Genomic DNA, 19,610 nt, shown 5'->3' with positions numbered 1-19,610 from the left:
ATAAGCGGAAATCCGAACAATATAGAACTCTCTATTGAAGATTTGCCAAATGGCATGGACGCTCTCAATCTATGCTTCAGCTTAACGCAATGCTTATTCTATGATGTGCTATAGTTGTAGGCTTCAAAAGCGTTGTTCAAATAATGAGTATGAAGGGCTCAAAACATTCACGGGGGCCTGAAGCTTGGTTGGCTTAGCTGTGGAACGCAGGCTCGCATGTTATCGACGACTGTAATACTATCAAGCTACCATGCTTGCAAATGCACAAAACGAAAACAAATGATCCAAAGGATCAGAGGAAAAAAGGAAAATACTACTTTACGTCCCCATGGGTTTTAATTTATATAATTTAAAATTTGCTCAAAGACGAAAACTGACTTTCCCGTAGGAACGCGGCTCTTAAGCTTTTATTACGGAATTGAGTAAAGACGTGTTCATGGCTGACGAGATGTCGTTATAAAGCCAATTATTATGAAATGACCATATTCACATGATTATGAACCAATCGAATTTTAGTAACAAAGGTAATATAAATATATTTGTTTCAGAAAGCAGTCGTTGGCCTCCTTTTGTTCTACCTGATGCGTTGATTCAGCGAATATGACACATGCTGTGCTGTGAAGGAGTCTTATTTCAAATAGTTACCCATTCCTTAGAGAATTCTGTAGCGCTTCTGAGTTCGATCATTAGGAACAACATGAAAAACGCTTGGTATAGAGAGAAAGTAACATGAAAAGAAACTGAATTCTGCACTTGCCGTGGCCGCAGTGATGTCTTGCGACGTTAAAACCATCAGATTTGTCATAAAAGGAGCGCGCAGAACGTTTGAGCTAGAACGTCTTTCAAATATGCATATGCACATGACGTACTGTTTACATTTCTTCTAGTTGGAAGGGCAGCGGCCGGCATAGCGAGGGCGGTTATGATGGGAAAGCGCAATAGTGCTGCGGGTAAGTTCGCCTACCATTTTTATGACAGAAATCACCTTTTTGCAAAGCCTGTTGAAGTCATCCAATGTTTCTTAAATGTGCATTGCCGTATAATGCATGGCGCTATAAAGGCGCTTTTTATATTGCTTCATTTCAGTAACGCTTTATAAATACACACCAATAAAGTTCACCCTATCAGAATCCGTATTATAAATATACAACAGAGATATATATGACAAAGGCATTGGGTTCAAATTTATAGTGGCTGTCTTTCGGAAGTCATGCATATACTATTAGCAGGAGTCACGTCACATTTATGTGTTCGTTTCCGGGCAGAAGCCAGCCCTGAACTTCGATCGTAGCCGTGTAGAAAAATACGATCCATGGGGCTGTTTCGTAAGTCAAGACGGTTTTCTTTTCGGATGTCGTTTGTTCACTTTTATTATCCTGCGGAGGGTTCCAAGGACAAATGTTTACTTAAAATTATCTAAACTTTTGTCGCCGCTGTCTGTCCCCTTTCCCGAAAGTTGTTTAGACTACAGGTTTGGTATTATGGAAAGCTGGCGAGTTTGCTAAAGATCATAAATCTTGTGACACTGTTTTTAGCTTTAACGCGCTAGAGCTAAAGAGCGCGTTTAGTAGAAATTCCGGTATCGGCGTCGTGGGCTGTAGGGAAAAATAAGCGTTGTACGTGAGCGACAATTCGAGATAGATGCAAATAAGGAAATGAAAATTTTCATTTCGAATGTAAATCGAACCCAGAACTTCTACGTGGAAGCAGGTGTTCTACCACACAGCCACGCCCGTGCTTGAAACAGCTTCGGAAACAAACCCTATACGAATGTCTTGTGGTGCGATTTGTGCCCATCACGTATGTAATATTGCTTGGCAGAAGCTTAGAATCGCATCACGCTTCAGAACATGTCAGTTGCGCAACGAGTGGTTGGTGTAAATGCCCACGAATTAAAAAAGTGCACAGGAATAATTAATCATTGTTATCATCAATAGCACCAACAAAGTATGCAGCTGCGCAGGTGCACGCGTTGCCTTGCGGACGCGTAGTGGATACTTTACCAATTCGCCAAAGGAAGAATTATGGCGTAGGGGGCACTTCCGAAATGTACTTGCCGTAGGTATTCTAGGATAGTGTGAAACGGCCTGTTTTACGAGCACAGACGTTCCTTTCCTGGCGATGCGGTTGAGATGTCTACCGAGAAGAGAATCCAGGCTAGCAACTGAGAAGGCAATGCGAGCGGGGCCCGATTACGCTATCGCGCCCTACTCTTGAAGCCAAGGTCAAGCGTCCTCCAAGTTTTAACGCGATAGCGTTAGAGAGCTCGTGTCGCAGAAATTCCGCCGTCGGCGTCGGGACTGTTGGTTGTGAGCGAAAAATTGTCCGTGAGCGAAAAATCGAGAAAGAAGCAAATAAAATAAAGAAAAAAATTTTCGGTCCCATTGAGGATCGAACGGCGGCCGTTCGCGTGGCAAGCAGGTGTCCTACCACAAAGCCACGATGTTACTTGCAGCTGCTTAGGAAAAAAACACTACATAAATGCCGTGTAGTGGAAGGAGCCTCCTTAACGCATTTTTTTCGATAGGTGTCATGACGAAAACGAGCCCATTCGGCGATTTGTAGGCGCATTTGGGAGGCCACCAAACTACGTCGAAAAAGGCCGGGATAGTGCAGCCATCGCCACTAAAAACACACACGAACTTTCAAACAGCTCTAAAAATGGACCACTATGTCCATCTAGCGGAAAACATATCAAGCCAATGCCGCCTTTCCAGAGGAGGCGTTGATCAAGCAAACAGCAAACGCTAGATAATGTGCTGCCATCTGTGAAGCATTGTGAGACTCTTCATGGCATCCGAGATGGCAAGCGCGCGGCGTGTCTCTTGGAGGCCATGCGACCCTTGCTTTAGATCAAAAACCTGTATGTACCATTCTCGCGCGCGCGCGCGCGTGTGTCTGTGTGCGTGCGTGTGTAACAATACACATTAATAAGTATGCACTTAGTGGTTGAAGTGCGCACTAGGGGCCGGATTTCGCTATTGCGTTCAACTCTTAAAGGCGAAGCTTAAGGGTCCCCCAATTGTTTACTTGACGGGATTGCCATACAAATAAAAGCGTTCAAAAATAGCAGGCCAACGTATTCAACACTCTTTTTTTAGTTTGTCCGTATTGCTCGAGGAGGCACAACGCCCTCATTTATGCGTGTATGAAGAAAGCGTGCTTGCCGTGCCAGGGATGGGATATACTCTAAGAGTGATAACCACAATAACCTTATAACCACAGTTATAGTCGGACAGAACTTAGGAAGGCAGGAGAGGCCCCATGCAGGTGAACGAAGGTCAAGCGCCTTCGCGTATACAAAAATAGTCCCGCTCGTGTATTCTGTTATGTTCTCAAACTGAGGTGTCACCAAGCGTCCGAATTATGACGTCAGTCTGGAGCGCGCGCTCTATGGGCATGCTTTTGTGCATCCGCATTTGCTGTGGGAACGCCGCTCTTCTCTAAACAGGTACCCGGCTGACAGGTTTGCAGTCATGCTCAGTCAATGATTCCACTGAGTGTGGAGTCACGGTTTGCTGGTATGTGTTTTTAACTGGTGCTCGCGTTGAGCCGTAGTAAGCAGAAGTGGTCATAATGAATACACACGCTCTGCCCACAATAATGCAGAATGGCGCTTACTAGACTCAAACAGCGTAGTACGTCTTGCTCATATGCGCTTATGTACTTGTAACGATGAAGTCTTTAGCCGCAGCTGCAAGTAGTTATCCTTGGGCAAGTGGACACTACGGTGGAGGTGCCGGAGCGCATGGAAGTGCTTTTGGAGGTGGTGGTGGTGAGTACCAGTGCACATTATTACGCACGGACATTTACTAAATAAAACTCACAGGTTCCCTCATGCATGCGCCTAGGACGACTCTAAGGCAAAAGCCGTTTTCTTTTAATACGAAAGTGTTTTATGGTTTTATGCCGGAGTCCAGCACGGCTCCGGTATTTTCCAGCACGGCTGACGTATTTTCGCCACGTATATGACGTTGTAATATACACACCAACAGATGGCAAAGAAAAAAATAAAATAAAATGTTCCGTTGCCGGGATCCAAACCTACGACCCCTCGCTCCGCAGCGCGGGGCGCGAAACCACTCGGCCAGAGAGCGTACGTTCATGAGCTTACTAACGGCGAGCTATTTATATACACCATTTATCGTTGGCGGTACTCAGAGCTCGGTGGCTTCAGCATGTTCTTCTAGTGAGATGGCGCGCAGAGCGCAGGACGCGCAGGGCCACGCGTGGGCTCATGCGCGCGCGCTTATCTCGTGATGGGGGCGGTTTGTGCGTCTTGTGCTTTCAGCGCAAGCTTCCGTTGACGTTACAGAGAGTACGAAGGTCACTTCGCTCGCTGCAGCGGCCGCGTTTCCGAAAGGCGTACTGCTCACACAAAAATAAGTAACAACTGTGACAGTTCTTAGTTCGCGCTCGTCCTGTGTATGTTCTTTCCGTGCGTTCTTTCTGCTTTAGAGCGCGCTGCAAATTTCGAGCTGCTTGCCGTTCTTTGCGGGACATTACAATTTGTTGCTATAGCATTCATTCCTTCGCCATTGTGGCGAAACAGTGCAAATTAAACGCTCAACTATCCCTGTGAAGACATGTTTCACTTCCGTGTCATACCGATTACTAAGGAAGGGGGATCAGCCATGTTTTTTTTTGTTTTATTTTCAGTCAATGTATTCATCCTCCCCAGAACCCCCTCTGAACGCTTTCTGCACCTAACGGGGTTTCGCACAGCTTCCAGGATGAGAGGCATTGCAAGCTTCGGGCACGTCATCTGGTTTTGCACTGCCTCAATGATCGGCCCAGCACTGATCAAGCGACAATGTCATGTGAGGACGTCATTATGTGACGCCACGTTATGACGTCATAAACTTGGCGATTTGCGATGTCATGATGACGTCATTGGTGACGTCATCATGTGATGATTTTCGCATACCCATGTTGACACCGACGATCAATTTTCATGCTTAATTTCATTTTTAAGGCTTTCACCTCAAATATAAACTGCATATAAATTCAAGGCTGCATATGGAAGAGCCGGTGAAGAGGCAGTGCGGAGTTAAAAAATAAAACAAAAAAAATGTGGCAGCTTCGCACTAATGGTGCCAAGCGTAAAAGAACAGCGGAGCTGGGCGGCCTTGCTTCTTTTTCTTTATTTTTCTCTTTCTCTCTTTCGTTCTTTTTCTTTGGTTTTGATCGATCTCTTTATTGTCTCTTTTCCTTTCTCTCTCTCTATTTGGCTCTCTCTCTTTCTTCCCTTTCTCTTCCGTATATCTGTCCTGCGCTTCTCTTTCTTCCTTTTAGATGCGAAGCTGCTTTTGTGCTGGGCTGCCGTCCGCTTTCTACCACCTAGCATAGCCATCTGAGCACGCGCTCGCACCAAGAAGTCTTCTTTCTCTTGTTCTTCGCCCGCCTTGATGATAATACGTGTATGCACTTCAGGGGCCCGGGCTGCTGTATGCTGTCCTAGCTTGGCGTAACGCAGACAAAACCATGTGTGCTGGCACGCGCTAGCGTGTTCGGGGCTTTGTAAGGAGCTGGGTGAGACGCTGTGACCTGCCCCCCTTAAACTCTCTCAGCAATCATGTAATGGCCTCGGGGAACGAGATTCTGCAGACGCGCGACGAACCCGTGTGGCGTGCTCCAACAAGAGTTCGGGACGAGTAACAGCAACAGCAACTACAATGAATTCATGGTGTGCTCCACTTGCAAGGACACGTTAACATCGGGCAAGGTGCCCCTGATGAACGGAACTTTAAGTCGACCCATGCGCTGCTTCGCATTCCCACATGGTTCCCTTTAGTGGGAGTTGGTGTAATCTTTTTTTTTTTCAAAATGCACACGCACCGAAGAAACGCCTACAGTGCACATGCATCGTGTCAACCTCAATGGGTGTGCTGGCCGCAGACTTTGTTACCTGCCAAATTACTAGGAGATACAGAAAACTCTGCTATAACATTCGTCATTTCTCTAACAAATGCCGCCAAGAGCTAACTGTCTTTATAGTCAATCCTAAAATGAACAAGAGGTAGAAGAGAGCGCACACCGGCTGAGTTATTGCGTTGCACGCAGTAGGCGCATAGGAAGAGGCAGTTAATTTTCTTTTCGCGCGATACGGCGAAACAAAAATCTTAAACAGCTCCACTCTCACAAGAAGGATTGCTTTGTTACTTTATATCCACACATTTCGCTTTAAACTTCCTTGCTTCTTAGGTCGCCAAATGAAAACAGGCGTAGAGCTGTTGTCTAAGTTGCACTAGATATCGTAATTGTGGTAACATTTCTTGTGTGAAGGATCCGGCCGACTTGTGCTCAGGCACAATGCATTTGTGCAAAATCATCGAAACTGTTGCAAGATATCTGTAAGGAAAATTGAACGAGGCAGCAGGCGAAAATTTGCTGCGGCTAAGTTCACTGAATTGCAGGGTCCAGACAGCATAGTTTAGTTTGCTGTTTTACCAGCAATTTTTTTTTAATGCATGTGTTCTTCTCTGCTTACTTTATAATACTTTGGTCTGCTTAGTTGATCTAATATAGCGGATGCTGCAACTATAGATAGTTCTCGTCCATGATCGTGGAATGCTGTTTTTTTTTCTGTTATTACAGGCATGGAACCGCTCAATCTAACTCAGCCCGCAGCATATGGCGTGGAAAATTCTACAGAAGTGAAGAGTTCTGAAGGCGGAAAAAATCTTGAAGATGAATTAAAAGGTGCGTGTATTGATACTGTTCAGTCGGGGATCAGCTCAAGATCGTATTCATTTTCACCTGAGAATCAAATATGGTGAACAATGTACGTAGAATAGTAAAAGAGCTCGAGCGGATATTGAAGGGCACACCGATTTGTTCACTGCTAGTACCTGCTGTCCTCGGTAGTGGGGCTTGCTCTATTCCTGTGCACCATACGCCCGTGTGGTTTTCTGCGGACATCACAGGCATAAACAGCTCTGCTGTTATTAGATACAGTAAAATTTACAGTTGTTATGCACAGTATTATGCATTAGGAAAAAAACATATGTCACCGGCGTATATGTCCCTTAAAGGCCAACTATTTTTCGAGATCAATGGATTTCAATAAAATTCGCTGGGTACGTTTCTTTTCATGTTCCCGTCATTTATGCCAAATTACAGGCTGGAGAGATACGCAGATTCATTACAAATGAATTTTATTGATTGCCCCGACTCTCTCCACCTTGCTCCCCAGAATTATTGGCAACATTGTGACGTCATAATTGGCAAACCGGAAGTGAAGGAACCGAGGTAACGCTAGAGCGTCTGCTATTCACAAGGCAACAATCCTGTGTGTTTTGCCAGCGCTTCACTGGCTTGGTGTGCGAATTTCAGTTCCTTGTGGGCGTGCGTGCGATTGGTGGCAAGTGGTGTTGCATCGTGGACTGCACACGGTTCCCCGTATAATTACCTTCACAGTCATGGAACACTCGCACCTAACGAGCCCCGCCATGGTGGTCTATTGGTTATGGCGCTCGACTGCTGACCCAAAAGTCGCGGGATCGAGTCCCGGCTACGGCGGCTGCATTTTCGATGGAGGCGGAAATGTTTGAGGCCCGCGTACTTAGATTTAGGTGCAGGTTAAAGAACCCCAGGTGGTCTAAATTTCCAGAGCTCTCCACTACGGCGTCTCTCATAATCATATGGTGGTTTTGGGACGTTAAGCCCTACATATTATTATCGCACCTAATGATTATCCCGCGTCTTTATATTAAAGCGCTTTAGCTAGCAGGGCCGGTTTACCGCACGGAAAGTCCGGTAAACCGGCTGAAGAGTGCGCATGCGTGAACATTACCGTAACGTATACAGGGTGCACCGTGACCGGGCCTATCGATATACGGTGACCTGCTCGTCGTGCGAAGGGTGGCTCGTACTTGGCTTATATTAAATACCTTCGGCCCTACCAACGCGATGTTGACGCCGCTATTGCAGAATTTATGCACCCTTCCGATAGCAATATGAAGAAGCTTTAGTTAGTTCACAAACTTCCAGCGATAGCATTTTACGCAATCACGGCCCCACAAACATGAGCCACCTGGACATGTGGCACCATCTGGTGGTGAAATGCGCAACCAGACAAGCAAATAACCAAGCAGGTGTGTTCTACTTCATCGAAGAAGAATGGCGATTTTAGTTGGCCTCCAAACGCATCCGAATAGCAGCTGTCATCTTCCGACAGCTCTGAGGAGCTTGTGCACATAGCATGGTCAGTCACAGACTTGGTACGACCACGACGGCTAGATGAAAAAGATACAACGGCCGTGGTAAGACTGTTGCGCCGGCGTCACCTTTACCCTGACCATCTGCTCTTCGCCGCTTTCGCAGCTCTCATACCGCGCGCAGGTGGGACCGGCATGCCTTGCATGATTTCCAGTTTTTGCCGCCTTACACGTCACGCGAAGACAGTACTGCTCGGGTGAATTTCGGTTTCGGTGTTGAGCTTTTTTGCTTTGTAAAGCGACCCACTGCACATTTCCAAGGCTTCGCTTCAGCTTATTTAAAATAATTGTCCAATTTCCCGTGTATTTATGCTATCGGACCCGTGAAAGGAGCGTCTCAGGAACATAAAATCACCATTAATTTGACATGCCGTGCTATGCAGGATGGCCCGAGTTTAGCGAAACTCGGGATCATTCCGAGCTCTGGCGACACCCCTTTTGAACGAGCTAACAGTACGCGAAGGTGAAATCCATCCCTCAGCACGCGCCCCGTTCCATTGGTTACGATGGAACGCGGCGTCACGTCAAGGGCGGTCGAGAAGGTTGGGTGGTGTCTTCAAACTAGAGGCACCTTCTTTCATTTGTGTGTCGTTCCACTGAGTGCAGAAGTGCACCCATGCAAGAAAAGTGACAGAAAGTTCTACTTACTATATTTTTTACGGTGTTCGCAGGCCGTTTGAATTCTTTTTGAAGCGTTTAATGTCTGCACTATGTACCCTTTAGAATAATCGGCACCGTGACCTCCGAGATTAGTTCCGACCGAGCGCCTTACAACACCGCGGCAGAGCTAATCGCCGAGGCCAGGGGTATAATCACCTGGTCGGCCTCTACATTCTAGCGCGTTGCTCGGTCGGCGCGCCCTCTTCGTCCTCTTATTAATCGTCTGCTCGCTCCCCGAGCAGGTGCGGCCGGCTGATTAGCTAATTGGCTGGGCGGTATACTTAGCTAAGTCAGGACATGCTATAGCGAAGCTGATTAAGCCAAATGACGCTAAAGAAGAGCTAATTAAGCCACGTCTTACTAAGACCATGCTAATGAAACGTGTAAAGCTAAGAACAAACTACTTAAGATCATGTTAATTAACACGACGCCAATTAGGAGCGTGTAATTAAAACCACGATAATCAAGACCTTACTCATCGAGATCGTGTCAATTATTAAAGTGTTAATTAGGCTAATGCTAATTACCTCTAGCCTAGCATAGCAGCCTAGCCTTGCATAGCATATCATATTAGGCATATCATGCATGTTAGGCATAGCAGGCATAGCATAGCCTAGCAATTAACATAGCATAGGCACGCTAATTAGGATCATGCTAATTCAATAATACTAATCAGGTCATTGCGAATTAAATCTGAGTTATTAATGTCGTGGTAATTAAAACATAAACAATCAAGACAGGACTATTCAGTATCATGTTAGTTAGGACCGAGCTAATTAGGGTCATGTTAATTAACACGACGCTAATTAGGTACACGCTAATTTAAACCAAGCTAATTAGGGACTTCATCGACAAGTACGCGGTAATTATGATCACACTAATTAGCATTATGTTAAGTACATTCGTGCTAATGAGGACCTTCACAGTTAAATCTGGTTAATTAATGTCGTTTTAATTAAAACATTACGAATTAAGACATCTATTCACTGCTATGTTAATGAAGGCCTGGCTAATCAATAGGACGAATAGTGAGACCGAACTGACACGGTCATTACTCTGAAGCAGGCCAAGCATACTGAGTAGACGAGCCACGTAATAAGCTCAAAGAAGCTAGGTGACCACAAGCTCCTCCGAAGGCCCAAGCCTTGCACAAGCAGTGCAAGCTGACCAAATTATTTGATATGCAAAGAAGCTACTGAGCTGCGTCCACTGCATGAATCACTTGACAGGCACACCGGCACTATGACAGTCCCGAGTTGAACTGGGTCCTTTTCAGAATCAACGAGTTTGTGCCCGAGTTCGCGCGTCAATCAGTTTGATTGACAGACGCCCGCGGCGAAGATCGGGTCCGCCCACACCGTTTCCTCTTGCCGAGGAGCGGTGCTCAGGCCGCGTCGCCAGCGAGCGGCACGATTCATCTATGAGCTTAATCGCACAGACTATGCACATACGCACGAAGAACTAAAGGTTATATCATCACGTGGCTACGATGTCTCGCATTCAATTTCACCGCTCTCACGACGTACCACACACAGCTATGAAGCAAGCGCCCCTGTAGGGATTTGGGGCGAGAAATGTTACTGTTTACTCGTTTGTGGAGACATTGTTTCTACCGATTCGCTACTACAGAAAAATCTTCAGACGTGTAATGTAAGTATGGGCCTAGTGCGCTGCAGTTTTGACTGAACAAGTGGCCCCGCCCGCGGCGCGGCGCGTTTCTAGTGAGTCGCGACTGAGAGCGGGTGCGTACGGGCGGAACTATAGCAACTCGATAGGACCAAGCTGAATCGCGGTCAAACAGGTGTGTAACTATGTATTGTGGCGTGTATCGCTGTCGCAACAGCTACAGAAACACTGTCGTTAAGCTGCCAGAAATAAAATTATACGGATTTATATGGAAGGCTCACTAGAACGAGCGATGGCAGCGTCGGATAAGGGCGGTGCGACGTGCGAGATAAACAGACGCTCTTAATTTTTTAATGCTTTCCTTGCTATTACTGCGCATATTTGCTCGTTGTGGTCATAAAGTCTGCCTTCTTTTAGCCCCGATGCAGGTCTTAGGCAGCTCGTGAAGCACCGAAACCGCATATGCAGTGCCCACTTCTTGCGCAATGATGAGAGAAGCTCGAAAGCCCTGCATTCTGCCTGTGTGTTCCGACACGTTTTCCTGCGTGCTATGGGAAAGGTGACAGCTTGACCCTGCGACGAAGCGTTAAACATCCTCGTATCTAGAAGGGGACGCGGCGATGGCCAGAACCACGCGCATGACAGGTCTGTGCAAGATGTGTGCTCGCACTTGTTGACAAACATATACAAGGCGGCGACGAGCTTACATACACCATCTTCAGCGTCCACCCTTGCATCTGCACCTTGCTCCCACAATGTGCAATTGGGCCTATAGACTGCTGGGAAAATGTGCAGAAATCATTGAAACGTCCGAAGGGAACGAGCCAGCGTAAAAAAAAAAGTGAGAGGAACGAACGTTTTTTCTCTTGCTTAGCCCGAACACCAACTAACATACGCAGACTGATTAATAGCGAGAAGCCCTGCTGAATAGCGAGAATGGACGGAAAAGTCAAAGGTCGCTCTTCGCGTAATGGATGAGGGACGAAAAAGCACGTGCCGAGCGTTGGCGATGTTGCTGGATGGAGGCGCATCTTCGTCACAATGCATTTAATTTAATGTAAATATTGGAAGACCTTGATAAAACTTTGATGACCTGAAGGCGGACGTCCTAGTCGACGCTCTTCGCACACTTGCAACTGACTTCGAAGGGCCCCTTTGCTGACACAGTTTGCTCCTTGACGCCGCAAACATGGTTAGCGGCGTAAAGATGACTGCCGTGAAGAAGACTGCTTTTATTTTAAATAACTTTCTACGTATTCAGTTCCGCGGAATCGACACAATCACGCGCGCTGCTCGTTCCGCAATGCCATTGCTCTGCTCCCACAGAGCGGCGTTCGCAGCATGCCGCGACGGGATAACGCGCGCGGCCGCTACTCGCGGCGCTGACTGTCCTAGCGCCGCAGCGCCACCATACCAGCTGTCGAGGCCTATAGCAGCAACCTGTTCATTTATGTATCTGTATTATTCCAGAGAAGCGAAACGAGCTGCACCAGAGTGCTGCGTGTGCGCCCTTGTTGCCTTCGAGAGTGGAAATTTCCATGCTACAGGTGGAATGAAAGAACTTTCCGAAAGAGGACAACGCCCACGAACACGCTCGTGGGAGGCGCGATGATTAGTTGGCAAAAAGATAGCGCGACAATCACGTTGACGTCGCTCCGCTGTCAAAATGTTGACTAAGTGGCGGCGCTGACGCGTTTGCACGCGGTGTTCCTTTGAAAACCGCCGCAAATGCCGCACATGCGTACGTGACACCATGCTCGTTCTTGTAGCCGTTTTTATCATCGCTGCTATCGCGTGCTTCGCACTGTCTTCCTGTCATGACCGCCGTAACGCAAGCTCGGAGCAAACTCGTGTGCCCGAGAAGCTCGGGCCACCCTGCATAGCACCCTAGCGCTCGTGGGGGTCGGGTCTTTGGAATATTTTTCGGTATATATATTATTTTCATGAGCTGGAGTAAGCCATGCAAGGCGCCCAGATGACGTGTATTTATCCGAATATAGTCGCTTTCTTCCATTTTATGCGTGGTTGTATGCTAAGTGCAAGCGTCGTAACACGCAGAAAGTATATTGAGATATTCTTGTTAGTGTTATCGTCCGTCAGCACTAAACGCCAACTCTGCTTCCAACGAGCTTCATTATATGTTTCCAGACCAGCAGGAAAGTCATCCAAGCAGCAGAAAGACGACGCAGAAAATTCTATAATAGAAAAATATTCGGGTGTACCTAGTTTCTCACGGCCGTACAATACACCATACTATCAATCCTAATTGTAGTTTGACAAATAAATACATAATCCGGAGCCGACTGAAGTATAATCTGTCAATAACTGGAGTCCTCTTTCAAGCGAAAATGAGTGTAGGGTACTTAGTCTGTAGTTTGCACCTGAAGTTTCTACTTTGGATGTGCTCAAAGCCATCATGCATGCGGCTGAGTTTGTTGACTTACGACCCAAGCTTAAAAACTCCGTGAAACTGTTATATGAAGTATGTAAATTGTTAGGATACAACTCGACTAAATAATTCAATCCACGATTTATAATAATAATGCTTTTATGCTGCTGCTAGAAATAATAACACTGTAACTACATAACAACACCAAAAGTGTTCTGGTGTGTGCATATTCCAAAAGGACGTGTGAATGTGCTGCGAACATTTGCAGTACGCGATAAAAATTTTGTTCACTTGTATTTTTCTAACGTGCAGTAATTCTGTGACTGCATCTTTGAAGAGACTGTTCACTTTGGCGCTCTAATGACTTCCTACAAAAGATAGAGCAAACATTTTTAGGCTAGTCTTATTCATTACACGTAGTTCTACATTAGTGCGGATGACGTGGAATGCTTCACTGCATGTTCTATGGCACCGAACAAGGTTCACACTATATCATTCCTTCCCTACAGGTAAACCATAGCGGTACGAGAAAGGCATAATACTACAACAAGCCAAATTTTAGGTATGTGTGTTTTTATCGCGGGTGTAACATACAACACACGCCAAAACACATCACGCGCCATCATGCGCCTGTCTCTCTGTCCATGGCCGACATTGCTCTCTTCTTAAAGAGTACTGCGGCTAAGTTTAGAAGGTGACTTTGCTCTGCCATACAAATTTCCTGTGTACAGAGACAGCTCTGAGCAAGTGCTGAGTGCTGTAAACGATTATAAGGTATTATATTTTGGCCTTCAAGTCGATTTTCGCATGGCGCCCCTGCTCACATCAGCACTATCGTGACGTACGGCTAGAGTGTAAATTCTGGTGATATGAAGCTCCAGTATTGCTTGTTGTGATGACGTCAAGTATCAGAACATTGATGTGACCGCTTGTGTGTCAACAACGCAGCCACTAGAGGCCGCGGAAACATCACGACACCTTGAGCGATCACGTGACGAGAAGCTGATACCATGTTGTGGCGTTATAGTACAGTAGGAACGAAAACAAGCTTTTAAAATATATTGTAATTACTTTTTCATGGTGCACTCCCGCTTACCAATACATTTTCTAGGCTTTCGAGGCCTTGGCCTTTCATTCGATGTAAAAAAAAATCTGAGAATTTTCGTATTGCTGCACGGGTCATTTCCGTGAAAGCAAGAGCCGTAGACCTTCAACTGGTGCTTGCATACCAAGTTTCTCACCTGTGTGCGCACGTTACCATCCTGTTTTATGCGAAATGGTCGAATATGTGCTGCAGAAATTGGTTGTTCATCACTTAAGGTCAAGTAAATACCAAAGAAAACACAGGCAAGCTGGCAGCACAAGGGCATATGTTGTAATCTATACGTCCGATGGTGCGTTTTTGGCCTTCATGGACAGTGGCTTTTTAGGGTCCATGCTGTACGATGCTCATTGGGCACTGTCGAACAATACTTATGCGATTGTAGCATGCAGTCACCAACAAAAGTCACTATATATTGCATTCCTCTAACAACCTTTGCCATGTCTGGTGCGTGGCCTAACAAAAAGCCAAATAAGAACGCGAGAGAAAACTGAATTGCTACAGCAGCAAAAATGTATTTTCAACACCATCAGTCCTAAGCCGAAAAGTGCAAGTGGGCTAGACAGTAATAACCTTAAGAAGGTAGCTCAGGCAATACGGCATAACGCCCTGGAGCTCTGTGTCAACGATATTTGACAATATCACACATATAAACATTTTTTGCTGATTAAGCCCACTTTGACCCTGCGTCATTGCAACTCTTACGATAGGCCGCGCACACGAAAACAGTTAACTGAATGACCGCGAGCTCCGATTTTTAGAAGGCTGGCGTTACTAGGCATCATACAGCTAGCGCGAGGGGCAACATTAATATCTGGAGGCGCGTGCGCCTGACCCAAATGAGTGTTTGGTGTTACAGCGCTCGTCACAACTTCACGTGCATCGGGTCTCCAAAATTCTTGCTAGGTTTGAGGTTTGGGATGTTCATGGTTGGAAAAGGATGGAAAACAGTGCAAAATGTTTCGCTTAACACAACATATTAAATATCATATAGCCTGACCGGTATTCTAACCCAAACTGCTCCGCTTGGAGCTTTATTTCCGACCTCGAGCACATCGTGTGAGCCAGTACCTCAACTGGACCCTCATAAACGCAAGAAGAAGGGACTGCACACGTCCCCACTCAAGACAGCAAGTTACGGCTCCTGGCCGTCCAGAAAGTCAGTGATCGGGCTGTCAAGCTCGGCATTACGGTCCCCACGTGGGAATCTCCAGGTGGCGTGGGGACCTTTTCCCGTCTTGTCTGGCCCAAATAAAGTTGTTTTACCTCACCTCACAGAACAAAATGGAGGTCTTCGTGTTATGTTTCGTGAAAATGATGCGCTACGTAGCATGTTAAATCGAAGCCTTGAATGGTGTTCCTGGAAGGCCACGGCCCCCAAAACTCTAGACAAGAGGGGTCGACAACTGCTTCAAGCTGCGTTGACTGTCGTACAGCTCAGCGACAGGATGCAGTGGGTTCTCTGTCACCCCGAGAGAAAAAGCTCTTCATTAGACAAAACAGCAATAGGTTTTGTAGTCGAGCATTATGTAGTCGAGCAAGGTTAAATAAATATCGAGACAGATCATAGAGACGGGCCATAAAAAAGCGACAAATTTGTGTATGTGCTCTAAATAAGGCGCACGTCAGTCAATGCATGAATGGCGAACTTTTTAGAGGTGGTTTCAGCGTAATATTAACACTTTTCTAAAGTAATCGTAAAGCACTGTCAATACTTTCGACCAGCTGTAATTTCTATTGTAATAAAATTACATTCTTAAATTTCAGTAATGTAACTGGTAACGCAACTTAATTACTTGATAGCAGTAATTTTGCCATCTCTGCCTTGTGCTCATCAAATTGGTCTTTCTGAAAAATCGAGCATGTAGAAAGCCATGATCCTGTCTCTTGAACCTTCCACCACACCGCTGCGGCACATTGCGTAATCCCAAACACACAGTACATGGGAAGAGCGCTAGGTTGGGGCCGCGCACCCGATTTGTTTACACCACCGCATGACAGAGGCTGTAGCGATCGACAAACCCTCGCCGAACTCATTAAATCAATAATACAATAAAATAACAATTGATTTTAATAAAGTATAACTGAACCCTAAGTATAAGACGGTGGCGCAAAAAGGGACAAGGACGAAACAGGAAGGCATATATATTGAGTGTCCTTTCGAGAATAAACCAGTTGGTAGTGTGCGCTTGTATACGTCTCTTCTTCCTGTTTCGTCCTTGTCCCTTTTTGCGCCACCGTCTTATACTTAACTATGCACCAACTAGCCCCGCAACAAATTTTCTTGGAATAACTGAACCCGTAACGTACAACTTTTGCCAGAAGCAAAAGCCACTGCGAGATATATTCTGTTTTTATTTCAGGACTATCAGAGATTTCAGACGAAGGATTCACGGGACTCCTGGACACGTTTATTTTCCATGTTTATGAGATCATAACGCATGCACACGCTTTCGAGGCTCGCTCTGAAGATTGCTGTAAAGTATAATAAATACATATGATGTCTTCGAAAAATGCGAATTTTGATGAATACTCTCACTTGCACACGTACAGGTAGTGAAGCATTTCCTTGTGCAGCGTTAATTGGCATAAGAAGCAACACTAGCCTGAATTGTCCATATAACTGCACGTAAAAGTGAGCATTCCGCTACTGTTCTCTGATAACCTGGACGGTATTGTGAAAGTAAGACCAAACAAGGACAGTGAGTCATTAGGAGGAATCAATGGAACAAGCTGTTTCGTTTTTAGTTGCGCGAGCACCGAGTGGCAGCTTTGTTTCTCTTTCGGAGAAGCACTTGCTTGTGGTCTTCGTAATATTCACAGAAAGTATACTAAATAATAGAAACATATGACTCTGGTTGAAGCTAAGTGTTATATTGGATACATAGATAGGATATCGGAGCATAACTTCCCTTAAAGTGAGGGCGAATTGTTAGTCACATTAACTATTAAAATTAATCGATTGAGTTCATTGAACGATTGCGAGAAGTTGAGATGGTTGCGGCGGCACTCGCGGAGCTGATCTCAGCCACGCGTTTCTTCCTACGTGCTTCTGAGATTCGCTTCGATAGCGCGCGAGATACAACGTTAACACAAACCATGCACAAGAGCACACGAATACCGACGTACGAGTGCCACTATACCAGACCCCTAATCAAGAATTAGGGTCACCTCCAGAATTTTTCGCCAAAGGCAGTGGCATTTCTTCCACACGATGTCTGTGTAAGAAGCAGGGGCCAACTTCTTATGCACAGACAGACAGACATAGAACTTTGTTGGGTCCTGAGAAACGCTACTCTTAGAGCAACGCCGCGGGCCGCTCCCACGTGGGGACGGGGAGGCCTAGCCTCACCGCCGCATCATGGGCTCTCTGGACAGCCCGTAGTTGTGGTAAAAACTCTGAACTTCGTAAGGCAGAGTCCCAATCCTGTTCTGTGAGCCGACTTAGGCCCCGTAACGACAGGCACCGCCAGAGCATATGTTCAACGTTACTGATCTCCCCGCAGTCAGGGCAGCTAGACTCGAAAGCCTCTGAAGAGACGATGCTGAAATTGCAGCGCAAAGATAATCACAAAATCACAAATTTGCATATCACCGAATTCGAGGGTCTAGTGAAATCTAGTTTGGCGGGGAAGAATCATCGGTGAAAATTGAAACGCATATCTTCGTCAAAATTGGGAACAAATATAGAAAACTTGATAATGAAGCCCTGCTCGGTAATACTTGCAAATAACTTTGCTTTAATCCCTTTTCCTCGATTAGCAGTAGAATTAAGTCTTTATTTTCGTGAGTACAGCCCAAGACCAAACGTCAACCATCCAGCCGAGAAGACAGCTACAGCTGAATGTTCAGTGCAAATCTGTGTAAGCTCTCTCTGCGGCATGAGAGCTTCGCCGAGAAACCAGTATGAGTACAGTAGTGTCTGCAATGATTCTGATATGCTGTGCACATGCACGGCACGAATGGTAAGGAGCTGCTAGTGTGTAGGGGGTGGGACTGTCATTGAATAAGCCTTTAAAGGCATCCAAGGATGTGGCTTTTGAATTGTCAGTGCTGCGAAATACGGCTACATGAACGTCTCGTCATACAAGTGCATACTTATAAACTGTCTCACAACGAACATCTATTTCGACATATTTAAATTTTTATGGCTCAAAACCAGCTGAGCCTATGATTTGACATAGGACACTGTCACGTGTATTGACTTTCGTTCATTTTAATCAACCGATAGCTATCTTTTTGTTTAAATAACTGAATAGAAGAAATTAAATGGTTCGACATAATAAATACGGTTCACTACATGCGCACAAGAAAATGGTCTCCTCGGGAGGTATCCTTTCAGTATGCTACAATATCCAGTAGGTAAGGGTCCAGCAGGCTAACTATGCAATGGTCTGCAACGATATTAGGATGAATACGCTCCGACAGCAAGATATTAGCAACCATTGCGCATTGTTTCAGGGAGCAATTTTTAAATTCTCGGAACCTTTCCTTGGCAGGCGCGGCTGAACAAACAGCTAATCTCAGTAATAGCGGCCAAAAATATAGGATGGTGTTTCCTCAGCGTGACAAGAAAAAGGAATTGCTCTTTTCACCATTTAAATTTTGCTGTCAGGGTATGTGATAAGTACCAAGCGTGAGTTCGGATACACGCCGCCGGTCGCGTCTATGTGGACTCTGCCATGTTGCAATGAAATCATGGTTGCCGGCATAGTAAATATATGTATACAAGCTACATGCGAAACGAGACAACGTTGAACGTATCCCCCTGACGTGACGTAGGAGCTGCCAAACAGTCTCTATTCGTCCTAAAAAGCCTGAATGTTGCGTTTGGAACTGTTTTCCTGCATATGTGGCGTTCTTTTTTCGAAAAGAGCCAGATGTACCTGAACCGAAACTGAGAAAAACGCACTTTTTTGCTACTGCCAATATCGTCGGACCTGCTCCCACAATTTTTTGCCAGTGTGTTCCTGTCCCCTGAATACCTCAAATATATATTGCGGCTAAAATCTATATAGCCCGCTACCGTCGGTACTCAAGAGTAAACTTTGTATTTCAGACTTATAGAGTGGAACATTTCATTAGGGCTTGAATTAGCTCTTAAAGAAGTCTAAAACGATTCTAATGTACGGTATAGCAATATTTTGCGATAAAATAAACACCACCCTTGTGCCTCCGTCGGTGCCGTCCTCTGTCGCATGCGCGTAATGGCGATGACTTTACTTGCAGAGCGAGTGGTCGTTCCCGGCAAAAGGCAAACTATTCTCGATTGTCGGCAGCTTTTTCTTCTTCTTGGCATCTATTAAGGCCTAGAAAAGTGCTCCAGCTCTTCTTCTTCTTCTGAGCTCGTATTACGGCGTGCCGTTTCGGATCACTTCTTCTTCTTCAAGAAATAGATCGGTGCCCAATATCTTCTGTTCATATACCTTTTATTTCCAATATACCGTCTTGAAGCGAAAGAGGGACATCACACTGTAGCGTTAAACTCAAAAAGAAACACCAAGAGGCAAAAAGAAGCCAGAAAGTGTACCTCTTACCCTTTATATTCGAGGTCTGCCCTAAAACATCATGTCCTTCAGTAAGTGCCAACTCGCCCCAGAAAAGCTAATTGTGG

At 45.7% G+C, this 19,610-nt stretch overlaps 1 protein-coding gene across 5 annotated transcripts in view; it reads left to right on the top strand.

Moving 5' to 3' along the window:
• Nucleotides 1–16,500, top strand: part of LOC119375522 (uncharacterized) — a 45,877-nt gene extending 29,377 nt beyond the window's left edge. For 4 of the 5 annotated variants that reach the window (XM_037645716.1, XM_037645714.1, XM_037645715.1 and 1 more), the window contains 4 exons: nt 888–950; nt 3,689–3,775; nt 6,598–6,702; nt 16,360–16,500. In XM_037645716.1, the coding sequence (XP_037501644.1) occupies nt 888–950; nt 3,689–3,775; nt 6,598–6,702; nt 16,360–16,484 (380 nt within the window). In that variant the 3' untranslated portion in view covers nt 16,485–16,500. Of the gene's footprint in view, nt 1–887; nt 951–3,688; nt 3,776–6,597; nt 6,703–13,403; nt 13,457–16,359 lie in introns of all 5 variants that reach the window. The other variant, XM_037645717.2, reaches the window with a different exon arrangement.
• Nucleotides 16,501–19,610: the final 3,110 nt, after the last annotated feature.

The sequence above is a fragment of the Rhipicephalus sanguineus genome, chromosome 11 (genome assembly GCF_013339695.2).
Source record: "Rhipicephalus sanguineus isolate Rsan-2018 chromosome 11, BIME_Rsan_1.4, whole genome shotgun sequence".
NCBI lineage: Eukaryota > Metazoa > Arthropoda > Arachnida > Ixodida > Ixodidae > Rhipicephalus > Rhipicephalus sanguineus.
The sequence above is the reverse complement of the archived record's forward strand: the minus strand, read 5'-3'. Positions and strand labels throughout refer to the sequence as shown.